The sequence below is a fragment of the Macaca fascicularis genome, chromosome 10 (assembly GCF_037993035.2).
Source record: "Macaca fascicularis isolate 582-1 chromosome 10, T2T-MFA8v1.1".
NCBI classification, from domain to species: domain Eukaryota; kingdom Metazoa; phylum Chordata; class Mammalia; order Primates; family Cercopithecidae; genus Macaca; species Macaca fascicularis.
Window position 1 is genome coordinate 25066286 of NC_088384.1, and position 20835 is coordinate 25087120.

At 49.2% G+C, this 20835-nt stretch overlaps 2 protein-coding genes across 5 annotated transcripts in view; one reads left to right on the forward strand and one right to left on the reverse strand.

Annotated features, from left to right (window-relative positions):
- CRYBA4 (crystallin beta A4) overlaps positions 1 to 20835 on the reverse strand; it is a 39245-nt gene that overhangs the window by 9735 nt on the left and 8675 nt on the right. For 2 of the 4 annotated variants that reach the window (XR_012418908.1, XR_012418909.1), the window contains 2 exons: positions 15535 to 15719; positions 11821 to 12296 (listed from right to left, as the gene is read on the reverse strand). Coding sequence is in view for 1 of the 4 variants with exons in the window: in XM_045363894.3 (XP_045219829.1) it covers positions 12063 to 12065 (3 nt within the window). In the remaining 3 variants the exon portion in view is untranslated. Of the gene's footprint in view, positions 1 to 11820; positions 12297 to 15534; positions 15720 to 20835 lie in introns of those variants that run through there. The other 2 variants (XM_074004125.1, XM_045363894.3) reach the window with 2 other exon arrangements.
- Positions 3106 to 20420, forward strand: CRYBB1 (crystallin beta B1). Its single transcript, XM_015457352.4, has 6 exons — positions 3106 to 3156; positions 4830 to 5028; positions 7920 to 8038; positions 12104 to 12236; positions 17775 to 17917; positions 20142 to 20420. The coding sequence occupies exons 2-6, from the start codon at positions 4849 to 4851 to the stop codon at positions 20323 to 20325; spliced, it is 759 nt and encodes a 252-aa protein (XP_015312838.1). The 5' UTR covers positions 3106 to 3156; positions 4830 to 4848; the 3' UTR covers positions 20326 to 20420.

Consider the following 20835-nt stretch of genomic DNA (forward strand, 5'->3'; position numbering starts at 1 on the left):
AATCCCAGCACTTGGGGAAGTCAAGGTGGGTGGATCACCTGAGGTCAGGAGTTCAAGACCAGGCTGGCCAACATGGTGAAACCCCGTCTCTACTAAAAATACAAAAATTAGCTGGGAGCAGTGGCAGGTGCCTGTAATCCCAGCTACTAGGGAGGCTGAGGCAGGCGAATTGCCTGAACCTGGGAGGCAGGGGTTGCAGTGAGCCAAGATCACACCATTGCACTCGAGCCTGGGTGACAGAGCAAGACTCCGTCTCAAAAAAAAAAAAAAAAAAAAAAGGAATGCATGACTTTGACAAAGTGTTGGCATGAAAATTAAAGGTTAAGAATGCAACCTCTACAGCCAAACTGCCTGGGTTTGCATCCCACTCTTGCTGGCTGGGTAACTTTAGGCATGTTACTTAATCTCTCTGAGTCTCAGTTTACTTGTATATCAAATGGGTGTAACAAGATAAGTTACGGCTAGCCTAAGAGACAGGGGTATTGTGAGGATAAATGTGAACTGCATGTGAACAGCAGCTGGAATTGCTCCTGCAACATAAAAAATTACCGTATTTCCATCATCTTCATCATCATCATTGCTAATAATAAAGATGATTACTATTAATTATTGATCAAAAAAGCAGGAGTACATAGGTTTTAAGAGCCTGGGTTCATGAGTAAAGAAGATGTGAGTTCCAGGCCGGGCGCGGTGGCTCACGCCTGTAATCCCAGCACTTTGGGAGGCCGAGGCGGGCGGATCACAAGGTCAGGAGATCGAGACCACGGTGAAACCCCGTCTCTACTAAAAATACAAAAAATTAGCCGGGCGCGGTTGTGGGCGCCTGTAGTCCCAGCTACTCAGGAGGCTGAGGCAGGAGAATGGCGTGAACCCGGGAGGCGGAGCTTGCAGTGAGCCAGATCGCGCCACTGCACTCCAGCCTGGGCGACAGAGCGAGACTCCGTCTCAAAAAAAAAAAAAAAAGAAGATGTGAGTTCCAAGTTCATTTTGCATTTCCATTTTTATGAGAAAGTGAGCTGAGAGAGAGGAAGGAAAGGGAGTTGCTTCAGTTTCCTTATCTGTAATTGGGGTTAGTCCTAAAACTTCATCCGTATACTGAGGAGTATAGGAAAATGCAAAAAAAAAAAGAAAAAGAAAAAAAGAAAAGAAAAGAAATTGGCTCCATAAGACAGGGCAAAAAAGAAAAAGATATAATGAAGGATACAATAATAATAATAATGATAAATGGTCTGAGTGGAGCCACCAGCATGGTGAGCCATCCCCCTTCTCTGCCCCCACCCTCTGGCAGACAGCCCATTCCTGGCGGGGGTTTGGGGGGGGCACAGAACTGCCCCAGATGACCTGGCTTTGAAGCCTAGACTGGTGGGTGGCCCCCACCACAGGCATCTTGGCCCCAGTTCCAGTGGCTACCCCATCTTGCAGTTCCTGCCCACACCCCACCCACCAAGTCTTGGCCCAGGATGAAAGGCCAAGGAGGGGCTGGGAAGCGAGGGGGTGCTGGGTGGGTGGAGCGACAGAGGCAAAGCTGGCTCCAGGCCAGGGAGAGCTCAAGACAGAGCTGGGTTCCGTGGGGAGCCCAGACCCCCAAAGAAGAGGCAGGAGCCTATCCAGAAGTCCCCTCCATACATCCTGCCTGGGACTGGGGAGTCGACTGCAGATGACCTAGCTGAGCAGCTCCCCAGGCTCCCTCTGACCCCAGCTCTAGTGTGAGTTCCCAACGTGTGACTGCTGAAGTCACTTGTTCCACTTGGGCCTCGGTTTCTCCATTTGTGAAATGAGAGGATTGAGCCCTGTGATTTCTGGTGTCTGTTCCGCCATCCTGAGGCTTGATTGCCCCACCTTGACCTCTGTCTCTCCGTCTCTCGCTCCTTCACTGTCCAAGTCCCTTGCGCCTCTGTGTCTCCGTCTCCACCTCTCTTTGTTACTTCTCTCTATCTGCCTCCCTACTTCTCTCTCTTTGCTTTGGTTTCCCTATCTCCCCTGTACCCTACCTTTTGTTCCAATCCATCAGAACCACCATTTAGTCACCAGCTATTGACTGAGAACCCACTATGTGCTAAGCCCTACCTAGCCAGGCCCAGCTAGGTGCTGGGGCCAGTGGTGAACAAGATGTGGTGGGCATCTGGGGCTTCCCAGGGCAGGAGGCTCTGAGACAGGCAGTCATATTCCTGACCACCAGCACCGTCCCCCGGGTAAGATAACGTGGCCTGGGTAGAGGAAGGGAAGGGGTGTGGCAGGAGGGGTCACTATTGATAAGTCAGGAAAGGATGGGGTCCAATGTGTGTAAAAGGAAGAGACCCAGGTCTCCAATATCCAACCCAGCTGAGCACAGTGAGACTCGCCCATTCCCACCCCTACCTACAAAGAGGAAGTTAGGCCAGGGGGCCTCAGGCCAAGGTCAAGGCTGGACAGCAGGAGAAGGAAGCACACAGGCCCAGAGCCGGCTGGCCTGTACTGTCTCTGACCTCTCTGTGCCTTTGCTTTCCTCTTCTGTGAAATGGGCATAATGAAAGTACCAAATAAGGCAGATTGTCCTGGGGACTGACCGAGATAGCATGGGTTCAGCCTACAGTAAGCACTCTGTAAAAAACGCTGTCCATATCAAACCCACATCTGCCTTTACAAAATGCTTCTATGCTCGTTGTCACCATCTTTTCTGTGCAGCATCCAATAGGGACACGTGCCCACCTTATAATTGCAGACACAGAGGTCCCCCTAGGGGTAGAGACCTACCAAAAGCCACACAGTGTATAGTGGCTGAGTCAGGATTCAAACTCTGGTCTCCTGCCTCCCAGGGTCTTCCCTTTTCCCTGCCCCATGTTGGCAGCCAGCAGGGACCCTTTTGGGGACCCATTCCCTGGCTGGGGTTATCGAGAGAGGAGTCAGGGTAGGGTTGGAAGGTGAAGCTGCTGTGGCCAGGGTTTCTGCTGTGTGTGCTGGTCTCACAAAGGAAAGTGCTGCTGTCTGCAGTGATCCAGGCGAGGTCGGGGCCCCAGTCCCCCACTCCCTGCCCGGGTCTGCTGAGCCAGCTTCCCCTTTGTGCCACAGACTATAGGGCCTGATGTCTGCCAGACTATAAAATGGGGGGTCGGCCTCTAGTCACCCATAGCACCTGCCTGCCTGCCTGTCCTCCAGCAGGAAGTAGCAAGTCCCCAGGTAAGAGGGAACCCACAGCACAGCTGAGAGCTGAAGGGGAGGGGAAGAGAAAAGGGAGGCAGAGAGAGGGAGGCAGAGATAGCAGTGCCATGAGAGTCAGAGAGGCAGGGCCGCGGAAATAAAGACAGAGAGAAGTGGAGAGAGGAAGAAAGGGACGGAGAAGGGGGGGGGAGAGAGAGAGAAATAAACAGAGAGAGAAGTAAAGATAATTAAAAAGAACAGATAAAGAGATAAGCAAAGATACAATGAGGGTGAGATAGTGGGGGAGAGAGGAACAGAGGGAGAGAGAGGAACAGACAGGAAGATAGGCAGAAAGAGGGAGCGAAGTAAGAAACAGATAGAGAGGCAGAGAGGGAGGAGAGGAGGAACAGAGGGAAAGGGTGAAGTGGGGAGAGAGAGAGAATGAGAACATCTCCAGGAAGGCATGAGTCCAGCTGCCAGCCCTGGGGGAGTGTTTAAAGCCACAGATGTGGCTCAGATGTCTGGCCTCCCCGCTGGTGAACAGGGCACCCCAGAATATGCACAGCCTTCCTGGAGGAGGCTGGGGGAGGGAATCTGCTTATCCCAAATAGTTCCTCCTTACAGAATGGGTTCGGGAATCAGCTCGACCAGAGGGTCTTAATCTGTGCTAGCAGGGGGTCCTCAAATCCCTGAACACTGTCTCCAAAGTTAAAGGGGGCATTATTTTTGTCTGAGGACAAAGTTGGGGTATTCATCAAACATTCAAAGGAGTCCATGACCCCAAAGCAACAAGGAACCACTGGAATTGACCAACACCCTCTCCACGCAACGCCTATCCAGCCACAGTCCTCATTTTCAGAATCCTCGACATGCAGTAAATACATCCTCTTGGATCCTCCCGTATGCCCCAGTCCCCGGCCTGTATTTGCACCCATACACCAACCCCCTAGAGAATCCCAGAGGAAGCGGACTAGGAAAGGAGTTGGGAGCATGCATTCATTCCTTCTCTGAACAAACGTTAATTGGGCATCTCCTATGTGCCAGGTGCAGAGCAAGTGTTAGGGATGGATGGTGAATAAAGCAGATTAAGCAAACGGCAGAGCACTTTAAGAACCCAGTTGCTGGCCCCGTTTGCTTGAGCTGAAATCAGAACCCTACCCCTTAGTAGCTGTTTGGGCCTGAGCTGGGCCCCTTCCTTCTTCAGCCCCCTGCTGCTCAGGGGGGATCATGATGGCAGCTACTCCATGGGGTTAGGGTCATGGTCAGACGGGTTAATTAATGTATGTCACAGTGCCTGGCACACCTTAAGTACTCCGAAGTGGGACCTCTTGTTATTAGTGTGGGGAGGCAAATTGAAGTTGTACAAGCAAATCAGTGCGATAAGCAGTGTGGAAAATTGCAGGGGCCTAAGGAAGGACCTAGCGGGGTAATGGAGGGTGGAACAGCTGGTGGAGGGAATCGCATGGTCAAAAGCCTGGAGGAAGGATATATGCGGGATGAGTGGTCCCAGAAGGGAAGATCTTGGTTAGGGAGTGGGGATGGAACAAAAAACTTCCAGGCTTACGTTTCAGAAACAGATAGAGAGGAAACAAGCTTCAAGGAGGATAGAGAGGAAACCAGCTCCGAAGGAGGCTGAAAGCACAGGGTGTGGGGCTGTGAGGGCAGGAGGCAGTTTGGGGGTGTCATCCCTGAAGGCCAGGATTTCTTTACAGACTTTCGCAGGCGGGAACCATGTCTCAGGCTGCAAAGGCCCCGGCCTCGGCCACAGTGGCGGCGAACCCAGGGCCTGATACCAAGGGGAAGGGGGCCCCACCTGCAGGAACATCCCCTAGTCCCAGCACCGCCCTGGCCCCAACAACCGTGCCTATTACCAGTGCCAAGGCGCCGGAACTGCCTCCTGGGAACTACAGGGTAAGGACCTGGGGGTGCAGTGGCTGGGTGCCTTCTCTCCTTCCCTCCCTCCTCCGCCTCCTCCTCCTCCTGCTCTTCCTCTTTCACCTCTTACTCCTCCGCACCTCTTTCTCCTCCATTTTCTTGACTGATTTTCTCTCCTTTCTATTTACTCTCCCTTTTCTTCTTCACCTCCCCAGGCTCTCATCCTCTGTCTCTATTCTCTTTTTCCCTCATCTTGGTCTCCTCCTCCCTCCTCCTTCTGGGACACAAGTGGGGCCCAGCCAATCTGGGAGCCCATAAAATAGCCAAGGGTTCTGACATACTTGGAAAAAGTGGGGCTGGGCGCAGTGGCTCATGCCTGTAATCCCAGCACTTTGGGGGGCCGAGGCAGGTGCATCACCTGAGGTCAGGAGTTCGAGACCAGCCTGGCCAACATGGTGAAACCCTGTCTCTACTAAAAATACAAAAATTAGCCAGGTGTGGTGGCGGGCACCTGTAATCCCAGCTACTCGGGAGGCTGAGGCAGGAGAATCACTTGAACCCAGGAGGCGGAGGTTGCAGTGAGCCGAGATCGTGCCACTGCATTCCGGCCTGGGCAACACAGTGAGACTCCATCAAAAAAAAAAAAAAAGAAGAAGAAGAAGAAGAAAAAAATCAAAAGGGGACCTGTTGTGGAGATGTGCAATAACAACAACCAAAACATAACACTTCACAGCTGAAGGGACACCTGGCAATCAGGCTACACCTGCACACGCACATGCTTAGAGTTCATCGAAAGCAAGAAAAAAAAAAGGAGAAGAAAAGGAAGTGGGCTGGCTTAGCAGCAGGGAACAAGCTGTCCTTGGAGGCTCAGTGGGGCAGCAGGATGGCCTCAGACCCTCCTGAAAATTGCTCGAGGTGGTCTGGGCTGAAAGAGATCTTGTGGAGCAAGGTGTCCAGTCCCCTGGGATTTGGTTTGGTGCAGTTTCAACCTCAGGTGCACAGAAGTAGGCCATTTTGCAACCCCTAGTTCATGACACGTTCTCATGTGGTCTGTACGTGGCTGGCTTTTATTTATGTACCTATTTAATCATTAGTTTTATTTAATTTTTAATAATGCAACATGCACCTACAAACCCACCACCCGTATAAAAACCAGGACTTGGTTAAAAACTGTCTACCTAACTTTAAGGTGTCTCCCTTGAGCTCATCATTTTCCTCCCCAATTCCAGGAAATACCATCCTATCCTCAACTTTTGTCTCTAATCTGCTTGTTTGCTTTTGTATACAATTTTATACTTTATTCTTTTAAAACTGTACACACACATACACATGCATATTTATTTACTCGTTTTATTTATTTATTTTGAGACCAAGTTATGAGACAGGGTTTTGCCATATTATCCAGGCTGGTCTCGAACTCCTAGCCTCAGCTTCCCCAAGTGCCGGAATTACAGGTGTGAGCCACCACAACTGGCCGATTTATTTGTTTTTAACTGACTGAAATATGCAATGTGATTATTCTGGGTTTTTCTTTGTACTTTTCACTTACTATGAGATCCCTAATATCCATCCGTATTGTTGCCCATGACTGCAGACCATTCATTCTGGCTGCTGCATGATATTTCAGAGCGTGACCATCTCTTTCCTGCTAAGCACGATTTCAGTGGTTGCCAGCTTTGCTCTCGTGAACAGAATGGCTTGGACTTTCTTATCCCTGTCTCCTGGGGCACACATACAGGAATGTCTCCTGGGTGAACAAGGGTAGAAGTGGAAGTGCTGGGTCATGGTTATATGAACCTCCTCCTCTTACAGCTGGGGAAACTGAGGCTCAAAGAAGGCAGACGATTGCCTCGGTCCATGTGAACGGAAAAGTTGTCCCAACTTGGAACAGCAAGTGGACAAGGAACCAAACATGAGGCTTAGTGAGGAGAGAAGATTAGCTCAAGTTTTCCCCTATGTTGTGGAGGGTTGGATTTGCAAGTGTCCCCTGAGCATCAGCTCTGTGGCAGGTACTGGGGCTGGGGCTGGAGATACAGAAATGGATCAACCTCAGGCCCTGCCCTGGAGGAGCCCTTGGTCTTTGGAGGGGCTGGGTAATGGGAGAGAGGGAGTGCAGAGAGAGAGGGAGACCCCAAAGCAAAACAGCAGTGACTGTGTGGTGGGTTAGTTGTGCTGCTAATGGGGAGAGAGAGCACAGTGGGGGATGCTCAACCAAGGCCGATGGGGGAGGGGGCAATCAGAGAAGGCTTCCTGGAGAAGGTGGCGTCTGAGCCTAAAACAGAATGTCAAGCCTGGAATGAGTTAGCGAACTTCAGTTAGGCTGTGGAAGCTCTAAGCTGGAGATGTGTGGTGGAGAAGGCATTCCAGGTAGGAGGAACAGCATAAAGAAAGTCCCGAAAGGGAGGTTCATAAGTTCCTACTGATGGTGCAGATCTTAGCTTCAGAATTAGGGCATGAGGCCAGGTGCAATGGCTCACACCTGTGATCCCAACACTTCGGGAAGCCAAGGCAGGCCAATCACTTGAGCTCAGGAATTCGAGACTAGCCTGGGCAACGTGGCCAAATCCTGTGTCTACAAAAAATAGCTGGGCATGGTGGTGTGTGCCGGTAATCCCAACTACTCGGGAGGCTGAGGTGGAAGGATCGCTTGAGCCTGGGAGGCAGAGGTTGCAGTAAGCCATGATTGTGCCACTGCACTTCAGCTGGGGCGACAGAGTGAGACTCGGATCTAACAACAACAGCAACAACAACAACAACAACAACAACAAACAGTAAAGAATTGGGGAATGGGAGGACAGGATCATTTCACAAACCATGGCTCATCATATTTTTACGTGACTCCTGCACTGCCTGCCTTTATTTATATAGATAATGAAGTTTTTACTCCCCCTCACTCTGCCCTCGGCATGGGGGCTTCTCTCCTGCAGCTGGTGGTCTTCGAACAGGAAAACTTCCAGGGCCGTCGGGGAGAATTCTCGGGGGAGTGCTTGAACCTGGGAGACCGTGGCTTCGACCGTGTGCGCAGCATCATTGTCTCCTCGGGACCGTGAGTGCTAGGCGGAGGAGGGGCACACTCTCTGCCACAGTGAAATGACCACACAACAGTAGCTGCCATTTCTCCAGCATCTGCTCTGTGCCTGCGGCCGTGCGTGCTCCTGGCACATACGTTATTTCCAATCCTCGTATCAAACTGGAGAGGGAGGAATTGTTCTCAATCTCATTTTACAGATGAGGAAACTGAGGCTCAGAGAGGTGATCCAATTAGCATAAGACCACACTGGCAGTAAGCCATGATTCTGGGCTCTGGAGAAACGCTGCTTCTACTGTAGCAAAAACTCTAGCCCATCACTGAGGGCAGAGAGAGGCCAAAGAGTGAAGTGTCCACTCGCTGTCCCCTTTCCTGGGCGTCCAGCTGCCTGGCAGTGATGATAAGCATCTGTGGAGCACCCACCAGGTGCCAGGCACTGACTCGGGACCGCACCTAGCTGATTCACAGTGCTGTAGGAGGGAGGGGCTATTCTTATGCCCACTTGACAGATGGGAGGACTGAGGCTCAGAGGGGGTAAGTCTCTTGCCCAAGGTCACCTATCGGTAAGTGGCACAGCCAGGATTCAACTCAGGTTGATTGAGTTCATTCCTAAAGCTCTTAATCACCATGCTTCACTGCCTGTTCCTGTCTCTGTGGGCGTCTCTGGGCCTTAGTGACTCCCATATAAAACAGGGAGCGTCATCCTTGGGCAGAGTGTTTGCCCTATGTCAAGCCTGGTGTGCTGAGGTCACGGTAGAGGGGCAACCCCAGGACAAGATCCACGTGGCTCCTTGGCTCTTGTCTCCCCACTTTGAAAGCCTGCAAGGGTTCCAGTCATCCTGTATTCTGAGCCCATTCTGAGATGGGCTTTGAGGTCAGACAAGCCTGGGTTTGAGTCCTGACTTCCCCTGTTTGCCCTGTGTCCAAGCCTCAGTTTCCTCATCTTTGAAGTGGGGAAAATCATGGCCCTCACCACTCCTCACAGGATTATGTTGAGGTCTGAGGGAGATCATGCAGCTTGGGCCTGTCACCTCGTGGGCACCCAGACACGGCAGGTGACTCTGATGGTCATGTACCCACCTCCCTGCCCTGTGCATTTAGCCAACTTATCCTGGAGCCTACCCAGGACCATTTCTACCTCCTGCACCCACTGCACCCTCCGTGTGGTCAACGCAGCCTCAGCTCCACCCTCAGCGCCAAAAACCCAGCTGGAAGCAGAAGCTACCGGATGTGGCCAGCTTGGGTTTTCAGGCTTTTTTTGGTACCAGTGACTCAAACCCAGAGTATTTCTCCTCAAACAAAGATGCAGCTGGTGTCTGACGTGTGCCTTGGGGCTGTGCCTGATGGGCATGGAAATGGGCCTGTGGTCTGGGGGCCTGGGTCTGTGTGGGTGCTGGCAGGGCCATGGGAAAAAAAGAATGAAGAGGGTGAGGTAGGCATGGGGAAAGTGAGGAGCCCTGCCTGCCTGAAAACCAGGAGACTACAGCCTGACACCTGACACCATCACATGACCTTAGGCTGGGGACTGAACCCCTCTTAGCCTCAGTTTCCATATCTTATAACTTAAAATTCCTGCCCTACCCTCTCTCCTTGCTTGCAGGTTTAAATGAGCCATAGGAGATAAGAAAAGGCATAGATGTAAACATTTAAAATTTAGATCCTCACTGTTCCTGCTCAAGAAGATAGGGGAGATTTTAGGGGGACCTTTGGCACGGTGGCAAGACCACATCAGTGTCTGTTCTTCCATAAGCCTAGACCTCCAGTTCCCTTCTGCATTTAATCATGAACAGTATTAATTTGGAGGCTTACTCTGTGCTGTATCTGTTCCATGCATCCCCTCTTTTAGGCCCTCATAATCTCCCAACAAGGTAGATGCAACAAAGTAGATGTATCATTTCTTCTCTGCTACTAAAGCTTAGCAAGCCTAAGTGCTGCCCAAATTCATGCAGCAAATAATCAGCAAGCTTGGATTAGGACTCAAGTGTGTCTGTTTCTAGGGTCTGTCCTCTTAACTCCTGCATGAAACCACCTTCCAAGGCTCCCTTCTTATTCACCCATGCATCTAGCCACCCATTTATTCATCATCCATCTATTTACCCATGCATCTACCCATTCATCTATCGATCTATCCATACATACATCCATTCTCCATTTATACATACATACCCCCGTATGTTCTCCATCCCCCACCCATCCATCTATAAATCTATCCATCTACCCACCCATCCATCTACCCATCTACCTATCCATCCATTCAACCATCCCTTCATCCATTCCTTTATCCATGCATTCATTCATCCATCCGTCTACCCATCCACCTATCCATCCATTCAACCATCCCTTCATCCACCCATTCATCTGTCCATCCATCCATCCATCCATCCATCCATCCATCCACCTATTCTCCCATTTATTTCTCTTCTACTCCAGACCAGACAGGGCTGAGGCAAATTCAACTCTATTCTGGGAAGACAAATATATCTTTAATTTACCCCAATGTGGTTAACTCATCTCTCAGATAAAGACCTGAGGCTCCTCTGATGTATTCTCCCTCGGCCCACGGTGATAGACCCTCATCCTCATCTCCTTCTGGGGAGAGCAGGGTCCCACTAGCCCCCTGGGAGAAGGTGCTAGTGTCAGTGTCCCCTCATCCCTCTCTTGTTCCCTGAGAACTCTTGAACATACAGGGAGCAAAAGTCAAGGAGTTCCTTAGTCTCAGCTTTCTCATCTATGGAATGGGGATTGTCTTATCCACCCCACCTGCACTGCCATAATCCCTGGTCCCTCTGACACAAGCTCACTTCTTATCCTTAATCAGTCTTCACTGGGAAAGCCAGGTAAATCTTCCATCTAATTTCAAACCTCTAATTAGTCCTTGTAAGGAACCTAGCACCCTCATATGCATTATCACATTAAATTATCACAGGTATCTGAGGGTAGATATTACCATCATTCCCTTCCTATTGCCCCGTACTAGTTACTGAGTGTCTCCTGAATGCCAGGCCAGTCTTCACCCAGCAAGGATGCAAACACCTGTATCAATTTTTCCCTTACCCCTGTACCTCCAAGATTGTCGTTCATTTAACATATTTCATTTAAAATGATCCTGCTAAACACAAATAAACACATTTTTAAAGAACCTTTAGGCCGGGCGCAGTGGCTCAAGCCTGTAATCCCAGCACTTTGGGAGGCCGAGACGGGCGGATCACAAGGTCAGGAGATCGAGACCAGCCTGGCTAATACGGTGAAACCCCATCTCTACTAAAAAATACAAAAAACTAGCCGGGTAAGGTGGCGGGCGCCTGTAGTCCCAGCTACTCGGGAGGCTGAGGCAGGAGAATGGCGTAGACCCGGGAGGCGGAGCTTGCAGTGAGCTGAGATGCGGCCACTGCACTCCAGCCTGGGCGACAGAGCGAGACTCCGTCTCAAAAAAAAAAAAAAAAAAAAAAAAAAAAAAAAAGAACCTTTACCTTTACACCACTTTTTATCAATGGAAGGCTAATATTATTTCCTATAAGTCAAAGGTATCCATACAAAATTAACAATAAACACAAAAGTGGTGTTATTATGTTGCTATTACACCATTGTCTGCTGGAGATTCTGGGCTAGTGGCCTTTTCTCCCTTTGTTACAAAAGAAAAAAAAAGGAGAGATTAGTAAGTGTTAAAAGCACATTAACATCAAACAAAGACTTTCTCCTAGCTGGAGTCAAGTTTAAAATGTCTATGTGTTCCTCGGCTCCAAGTCCTGATAGTACTTGAAGCATGTATGAACCCTACATCTAGAGAAACAGTGTGCTCAGATAATCACACATATTTATCTCACTCAATCCTTCACCAGCTCCAAGAAAATAGGCATATGAGTATAGATGAGAAAAAGGCTCAGAGAGGTAGTTACTTGCCCATAGTCACACAGCCTGTAAGTGTCATAGCCTAAAATCAAACCCAGACATGTTCAGCCCCCTTTGGACTTTCCTACTGGCCTCAAGGCTGCCTTGCCAGGGGAGAGAGAAAGGCAAGTAGGGAGTGGGGACTTCTACTAACCATTTGTCCCCTGTCTGCCTCATGGTCTTTCTTGTGTCCAGCTGGGTCGCCTTTGAGCAGTCCAACTTGCGCGGGGAGATGTTCATCCTGGAGAAGGGCGAGTACCCTCGCTGGGACACATGGTCGAGCAGCTACCGCAGTGATCGGCTCATGTCCTTCCGGCCCGTCAAGATGGTGAGTGGCTCTCTGGCTGGGGCTGGAGAATCAGCCAGGTGGGGCAGGGCAGGGGTAAGTCTGAGATGTGACAAGGGCAAAAAGGAGATGATGGTGGGTGAGGAGGTGTGGCAGCCTCTGAGTTGTCAAAGGACAGTGGATTCTTGAGCTCATCAATTCATCAGTGTCCTTAACACACTCGCTACATACCCAGCTAGGAATCCTGGGCAAATGGTAAACACAAAAGCTTCCAAGTCAGAGCTAAAAACTTCAGCATCTTCCTTGATTCTCTTGACATCCTTGGCTGCACATTTAGACCTTCCTGGGAGCTTTGTTTTTTTTTTTTTTTTTCTGAAGATAGGGTTTTGCTGTGTCCCCCAGGCTGGAGTGCAGTAATGTGATCATAGCTTACTGCAGCCCTGACCTCCAGGCCTCAAGTGATCCTCCCGCCTGGGCCTCCTAAAGTGCTAGGATTACAGCTGTAAGCCACCATGCCAGGCCTGGGGAAGCTTTTCAAATTTCAGTGCCCATTCAAAACACCAAACATGTTGGTTGCAGATCATGCAATGGCTAAGAAGAGGGATATTGCAGCAGGGCATGGTGGCTCACGCCTGTAATCCCAGCACTTTGGGAGGCCGAGGTGGGCGGTTACCTAAGGTCAGGAGTTCAAGACCAGCCTGACCAACATGGCGAAACCCTGTCTTTACTAAAAATACAAAAATTAGCTGGGCGTAGTGTCATATGCTTGTAAATCCCAGCTACTAGGGAGGCTGAGGCAGGAGAGTTGCTTGAACCCAGAGCTAGAGGTTGCAGTGAGCTGAGATCACGCTGTTGCACTCCAGCTGGGATGACAGTGCGAGACTCCATCTCAAAAAAAAAAAAAAAAAGGAAGAGGGATACTGTAGAAACACAGCTTGAACCTCTTAATAATAAGACAATATACTGAATTAGTTTCTTATAATATTTAACTAAGTCAACTTCCAGAAGATTCAAGGTCAAAATGGTGGTGATATCCCCAAGTGATTCACAGTTTTTTCCAGAATTAAGTTGATGATGAATCATGAACCAGCTACATCTTACTCACCAATGTTAGTTGCTGATGGTAACCGACTTTTGTCTTCCATGACGGGAACATTTATAAGAATTTTCATGAGTGTGCATTTGAGGCTATCAAGTGCCAACCACCAGCTGTTTTGACATCACCAAATTTATCTTAATGGATTATTCAAACAGATCATTCCCAATGCTTTTCACAGAATGTAAGACTGAATTATTTGCCTTCATGATGCACTCTCTGTAAGAATCCACAGATGTCTCTCTCAATCATTGAATGGTTCTTATATGCCAACCTATGTTAAGGGGTTTGTTTGGAAGAATGATCAACCAGGGCATTTCCAGTAGCTTCTAGAAGCTTGCTATTCAACATAATAGGAACTAGCCATATGTGGCCATTGGACATTTGAATTTTGGCTAAATGGAGATGTGTCATAAGTGTAAAATACACACTAAATTTTGAATACATAGTAAAAAAATTTTTAAAGAATGTCAACAATGCATTGATATCATTATATTGGTTACACATTGAAATTATAACATTTTAGGTATATTTATTTAAACAAAGGATGTTATTAGAAAAGTTTAGAAATCTCAAAGCCTAGACCCCACGCCAGACCAATTAGTTCTGAATCTCTGGGGCTGGGACTCCGGCACTGCTGTTTTTTCTATGCCCTCTAAGTAGTCCGTCTGTGCAGCCAGGGCTGAGATCCAATGGTCTAATTCAGGGGTGCCCAATATTTTGGCTTCCCTGGCCCACACTGGAAGAAGAATTGTCTTGGGCTACACATAAAATACACTATCACTAATGACAGCTGATGAGCTTTAAAACGATTGCAAAAAAATCTCATAATGTTTTAAGAAAGTTAATAAATTTGTGTTGGGCCACATTCAAAGCCATCCTGGGCCACATGTGGCCTGCAGGCCGCAGGTTAAACAAGCTTGGTCTAACCCTTCATCTCTCTGCCTTGCCACAGTCCTGGTCCAGGCCACCATCATCTCTGACCTGGTCAGCTTCAGCTCTCTCCGTGCTGGGTTCCCTGACTCCTTTCCAGCCGCCTGTCCTGGGAAGTTAGAGGGATCTTTTCAAAATAAAAAAATAAATAAACCTGACCATCTTCTACTTGAAACCAGGCATTTTAGTTGGCCTGTTTCTATTTTCCGTTTTTTTTTTTTTTTTTTTTGAGACACAGTCTAACTCTGTCGCCCAGGCTGGAGTGCAGTGGCATGATCTGTCTCACTGCAACTTTCACCTCCCTGGGTCAAGCAATTATCCTGCCTCAGCCTCCCAAGTAGCTGGGATGATAGGTGTGCACCACCACGCCCAGATAATTTTTGTATTTTTTGTAGAGACGGGGTTTCACCATGTTGGCCAGGATGGTCTCAAACTCCTGATCTCAAGTGATCCACCCGCCTGGGCCTCCCAAAGTGCTGGGATTCCAGGCGTGAACCAATGCGCCTAACCAGTTGGCCTGTTTCTGCCAAAAGCTCTGGTTCTAGGCTCTGAGCGCAAAACTATGCATCAAACGGATTAGGTCCCTGTCTTCCTGGGACTTAAGCTACCCAGGGAGGCAGCTATCAGATACCTAATCATGGAAATCCATCTACAATTGCAAATTGTGGCGAGTGCTACACAAAGGCGGTGCAATCTAACTAGGAGAGCAGAAGCAGGAACTGGGGGCTCAGGTATTGTTAGAGGTGGGAGTGGTCAGGGCGTGGTCAGGGAAGCCAGCTCCCAAAGTTTGGAAACTAACTCAGCCGTGTGAAGAGCAGATGGTAAAGCCTTCCAGGGAACAGTGTGTGCAAAACTCCTGGAGCAACGATGGACTGGTGGGACCAAGAAAATGAAAGGTGGCCAGCAAAGCTGCAGCAGGGGGAGTGGAGGAGAGAGGGAGGCAAAATGGGAGGGGAGGTGCTGATGGAGGCCAGGGTTTTGCAGGGTCTCATCAGTGATGGTAAGTTTAGTCTTGACGCCACTAGCAGTGGGAGCCATTGACTAACAACTTTCCCAAGGCCCTCAAGACTGTAACAGTAATAAGTAATTGTTATTACCACTGATTAAGTCCTTTTACCGCTGACTGGTAATTGCATTAAGGGCATTTGTCTTGCCATGTCCCAAAGGGTCCCCTGTGCTTCTATCCCTGCCTGACACCATGCATTTGCCTTCCTGCACCCTGGTCACACAGATATTTTCTTTGCACACTCCCACCCCCCAGCTTTTGTCTATGCCTTCTCTGCCTCAGTGCCTTCCCTCAAACCTCCTTACCTTCTCAGCATTGTGCACTCCTCCTTAACCTCCAAGGCCCCTCTCAAGTGTCACTTCTTCCATGAAGCCTTCCCTGATCTGCTCTCCTTTCCTCTGGAAGAATTAACAAGTTCTTTCTTCATCTATAATCTTCTACTGGAGTCTTTCATAGAAGGATGCACTTACATCCTGGGCTCCTCTTCCTCCTAGTGGTGGTGAATAACAGTAGATAATCACAGCGCCCATTTTTAAGCACCAACTACGTACTGGGTATATTACCTGCCTTTTACATAATCCCTACAACTGTCCTATGCGACAGGCTATGATAACATGCATTTTAAAAGCAAGGAAACTGAGACTCAGAAGTAGAAAATGACTGGCCTAAGGCCACACAGCTGGGAGTTGCTGGGGCTGGGATTTGAACCCAGGTCTGTAGGTTTGAACCTAGACACTAAGGTTGGCATCACTCTGCTATTTCCTGTTCATCTCTTTGGCTTTTCAAACCTTTGGGCCTAAAACAGTGCATGATGACTTTTGAAAAGATAGATGATCTCTGCCCTCAGAAATAACAGACAAACTTTAAAAACAAGACACAGGGTCATGAAAGATTAAAAATAAGTGCAAACCAGAACTGAATCATGTGCCCAAATTCAAGGGTGGGCCTGGTTTTTTATTTGTTTGTTTGTTTTTTGAGACAGAGTCTTGCTCTGTCACCCAGGCTGGAGTGCAGTGATGCAATCTTGGCTCATTGCAACCTCTGCCTCCCAGGTTCAAGCGATTCTCCTGCCTCAGCCTCCTGAGTAGCTGGGACTACAGGCACGTGCCACCACACCCGGCTAATTTTGTTTTTTTGTTTTTTTGTTTGTATTTTTAGTAGAGATGGGGTTTCTCCATGTTGGTCAGGCTGGTCTCAAACTCCTGACCTTGTGATCTGCCCATGTCGGCCTCCCAAAGTGCTAGGATTACAGGCGTGAGCCACCACGCCCTGCCGGGCCTGTTTTACAGTTAGCACTCAACCATGAGTTGAGCAGCCATGACAATCCCACGAACCAATAGTAACCCCGTTCTTTTTTGTTGTTGTTGTTTGAGACAGAGTCTTGCTCTGTCACCCAGGCTAGAGTACAGTGGCGCGATCTTGCCTCACTGCAACCTCTGCCTCCTGGGTTCAAGTGACTCACCTGCCTCAGTCTCCTGAGTAGCTGGGATTACAGGCACCTGTGACTGCACCCGGCTAATTTTTGTATTTTTAGTAGAGATGGGGTTTCACCATGTTGGCCAGGCTGGTCTCGAACTCCTGATCTCAGGTGATCTACCTGCCTCGGCCTCCCAAAGTGCTGGGATTGCAGGTGTGAGCCACCATGCCTGGCAGTAACCCTATTCTGTAGATGAACAAACGGAGGCTCTGAGGGAGGCAGAGTGAAATGTCCAAGATCACCAGTGCATAAATGTCAGAGGCAGGATTTGAACCTAGATCTGTGTTCCACCAATGTTCCACATTTCACCTGGTTTGTAAGAAGCATTTACAAAAGGGCAATTGTTTAAACTCCTGATGGCACAGGGACACTGATTGATTGGGCTTAGGAGTGAAATGTTTCTCTGACAGGTTCTGCCCCTCCCTGGCTGTGTGATGTTGATCAATAAGCTTGACCTCTCTGAGCCTTTTTGTCCCTGACCATAATTTTAAAAATAATAAATTTTTTTTTTTTGAGACAGGATCTTGCTCTGTCACCCAAGCTGGAGTACAGTAGCTCACTGCAGCCTCAACCTCATGGGCTCAAGCAATCCTCCTACCTCGGCGTTCCAAGTAGCTGAGACTATAGGCATGCGACACCGTGCCTGGCAAATTAAAAAAAAAAATTTTTTTAGAGATAGGATCTTGCTATGTTGCCCAGGGTGGTCTTGAACCCTTGGCCTCAAGCAATCCTCCCACCTGGGCCTCTCAAAGTGCTGGGATTACAGACATGAGCCATGGCACCCGGCCAATAAATGCATTTATTGAGCACTTGATGTATGCCAGGCATCATGCTCAGCGCTCTATATGGATGCACTCATTTCATCCTCACAAGGACCCTATGACATGGGAGTTGTCATCCCATTTTCCTTATGTCCCCTTCCAGAATAGACAGCAGTGGTCTCTGGAGAGTCCCCCAGCGGCCTGAACAGGTTCAGCTCTCTCCCTCCACACCCCGAAGGCCCCGCTAAGTTTCTTCCTTTTGTCCCATTGGTACTTCACACACCTGACCTGGCCTCTCTTTCCCCAGGACTCCCAGGAGCACAAGATCTCCCTGTTTGAAGGGGCCAACTTCAAGGGCAACACCATAGAGATCCAGGGGGACGACGCGCCCAGTCTCTGGGTCCACGGCTTCAGTGACCGCGTGGGCAGCGTGAAGGTCACCAGTGGAACGTAAGCATCACTCCTGCCAGGTCCACATCCCCCGCTTCAAGCACAGGCAGAAGCAGAGGCTGCTCTCCTTACAGGTTATAACATCAGATTCCTATAGAAGGCCATGGCCCCTCCCACCGTCTCCCAGTGCTGGTTCCTGGGATTCAGCCAATAGAGCTTTATTCCTCTGGGGAATAGAGTCATACTTTGAGGAATTCCAGGTCAGTGTAAACAAATCAGATCTAAAGAGCTGTTAGATGGAGAAAATAGGAGCTGCTAAACCTAGTCGGGGTTGAAGGGATAATCAACTAAAAGAGCTGGCGCTGATGTGGATAGATGAGGCCGGATGCATCCAGGGACAGGGAATATTCAGGGAAATCAGGACCTTCTGGGAGAATGAACAGAATGAGTTCTGAGCAGTTCATTTGCCTCGTGAGATGGGCCCGACCCTGGTACTGACATGATAAGGAACTTGAGTGAGCCTAAACACCTCTCCGCCTCTCAGTCTCGCCAGTTAGGCAATGGGCACACAAAACTCCCTGATCTAAGAGTGCCCTTTCTGCTCTGAACGCTCAGGATCTGAAGCTATCAAAACAGAGCCCCATGACCTTATGTTATGAGAATACATGGAAGGGCCGGATCAAAGGAGTCACTTTATCCATCCCCCTGTCTCCAAATGACCATGCCGGACACCCCTGATCTCCTCTAGGTAAATGTAAGGCTCTGTCTCTCCATTCCCAGACTTGTTCTGAGCTCCTGTAACACCATCAGGGCCATGGCCTTTTTCTTGTTCCTTTCTGCCTCCCTGAAACCTATATCCCTGCCATTCAAGCCATCTGAAATATACTGAGCCTTGTCTGTGAGCCAGGCACTATGCTAGGTACACTGGGGAAAGCAGCAATGAATACAGCCAAGTTCCCACCTTCAAGGAACTTATTTGGCCTAGCAGGGGAAACCCAGATATACCTGTGAGATGGTGTCCAACAATACTAGGTAAAGAATGGGCGGCCGGGCGCGGTGGCTCAAGCCTGTAATCCCAGCACTTTGGGAGGCTGAGACGGGCGGATCACGAGGTCAGGAGATCGAGAGACGATGCCGGCTAACACGGTGAAACCCCGTCTCTACTAAAAAATACAAAAAAATAGCCGGGCGAGGTGGCGGGCGCCTGTAGTCCCAGCTACTCGGGAGGCTGAGGCAGGAGAATGGCGTAAACCGGGGAGGCGGAGCTTGCAGTGAGCTGAGATCCGGCCACTGCACTCCAGCCTGGGTGACAGAGCAAGACTCCGTCTCAAAAAAAAAAAAAAAAAAAAAAAAGAATGGGCCAGCCAGGGCAATTGTGTTGCTGGAGGTCAGAGTAGGAGAGAAGGCTTCTAGGATTTGGCTGTGTATGTTGGGGTGGAGGTCAGGTCAAAGGTTTATCTGAAGAGGCTGGAACTTACATCAGGCTTTACAATAGAGGGAGGGGGTCTGGGAGAGGCCTGGAAAGACCCTCTCAGCAAAGATAATGACAGAAGTTAGAAATTAATCACTGAGGCTAACTTCTATTGAGTGCTTACTATATACCAAGGACTGTGCTAACCACTTTAAATGAATAGCTGTTAAATCTGTATAACAAACCAAGGAGGTCGGTGCATTATCATCCCCATTTTACAGACAGTACATTGAGGTTCTGATACCATATCCACCTAGATTCTCACAGCTAGTAAATCAATGGCAGAGCTAGGATTTGAACCCAGGTATGTTTAATACCAGAGTGCGTGTTCCCAGCTGCTACACACTGATGCACTTACCTACAAAGAAAACCAATTTTTTGAAATAACACTTCCTCTCTTTCATTTGCTTCATTGCTAACCAGTCCCTAAGTCCTATTCTTGCTTCCTTGGATTTGTTCTCTGAGCCCTGCATCATCACATTTAATGGGATGTGTATTAATATTCCTACCATGCACAGGCAACATGCTTAGCAAACAACTCGAGGTGCATTCTCCATTTGGCCCCCCGCAACACTCTTAATAAAACCAGGCACCGTGACCATGCTCACTTCCTAGAAAAGGAAACCGAGGCCTATCAGAGAGGCAAAGTCCTTGCCCCAGGGCACAGAGCAGGAAGGGATACAGCCAGGACAGAGGTGAGGGATAGAGAGCAGCAGACTGCAGGGATCAATGAAGAACAGGCCGGTCTGGCGTGGGTCTGGGTGCCAGGCAACGAGGCTGGCTGTCTCCACTCTGTCCTCACTTTCCTCTCAGATGGGTTGGCTATCAGTATCCTGGCTACCGCGGGTACCAGTACCTCCTAGAGCCTGGCGACTTCCGGCACTGGAATGAGTGGGGGGCCTTCCAGCCACAGATGCAGTCCCTGCGTCGCCTGCGTGACAAGCAGTGGCACCTTGAGGGCTGCTTCCCTGTCCTGGCCACAGAGCCCCCTAAATGAGTCCACACCTCACTCTGCTACCTTGCCCCAACCCTTCTTCATGTTCAATTATTTCCCCATTTTTCCCAAGCAAATAAAATTCCCTAAAGTCAAAATGTCTCCTGGATCTGTAAACAGATGTGTGCCTTGAGGTCCCCCACCATTACTGGGATGTGACTTCCTCGGTCTTAATAATTACAACGATCACAAAAGCAGCAAACACTGAAAAGTTCTTTCTGCCTGTTATGTGAGTCTACCAAATGTGGAGGCCGAAATGAATAAAGCCAAGTTCCTGCTGTCAAGGAGCTTGCTCCGCCCAGCAGGGGAAACCCAGATACACCTGTGAGATGCTAGCCAAGGATACTAGGTAAGACATGGTCCAGTCAGGGCATCTGTGCAGGAGGTCAGAGGAGGCAGGTTGGTTTCGGGGTCCTGAATGGATGTGTTGGGGTGGAGGACAAGCACTTGGCCTTACTCATTGTGAAGACTCATTGTGAAGGAGGTTGGTATTATACTTATTCTTATTTAGCA

Bases quoted from the DNA above. Each gene is read 5' to 3' on its own strand.
- CRYBB1 (XM_015457352.4), top strand. From the start codon at position 4,849: ATGTCTCAGGCTGCAAAGGCCCCGGCCTCGGCCACAGTGGCGGCGAAC. The intron at 8,039-12,103 runs GTGAGTGCTAGG...TCTTGTGTCCAG, and splicing joins ATCATTGTCTCCTCGGGACC to CTGGGTCGCCTTTGAGCAGT. The intron at 17,918-20,141 runs GTAAGCATCACT...CTTTCCTCTCAG, and splicing joins GTGAAGGTCACCAGTGGAAC to ATGGGTTGGCTATCAGTATC.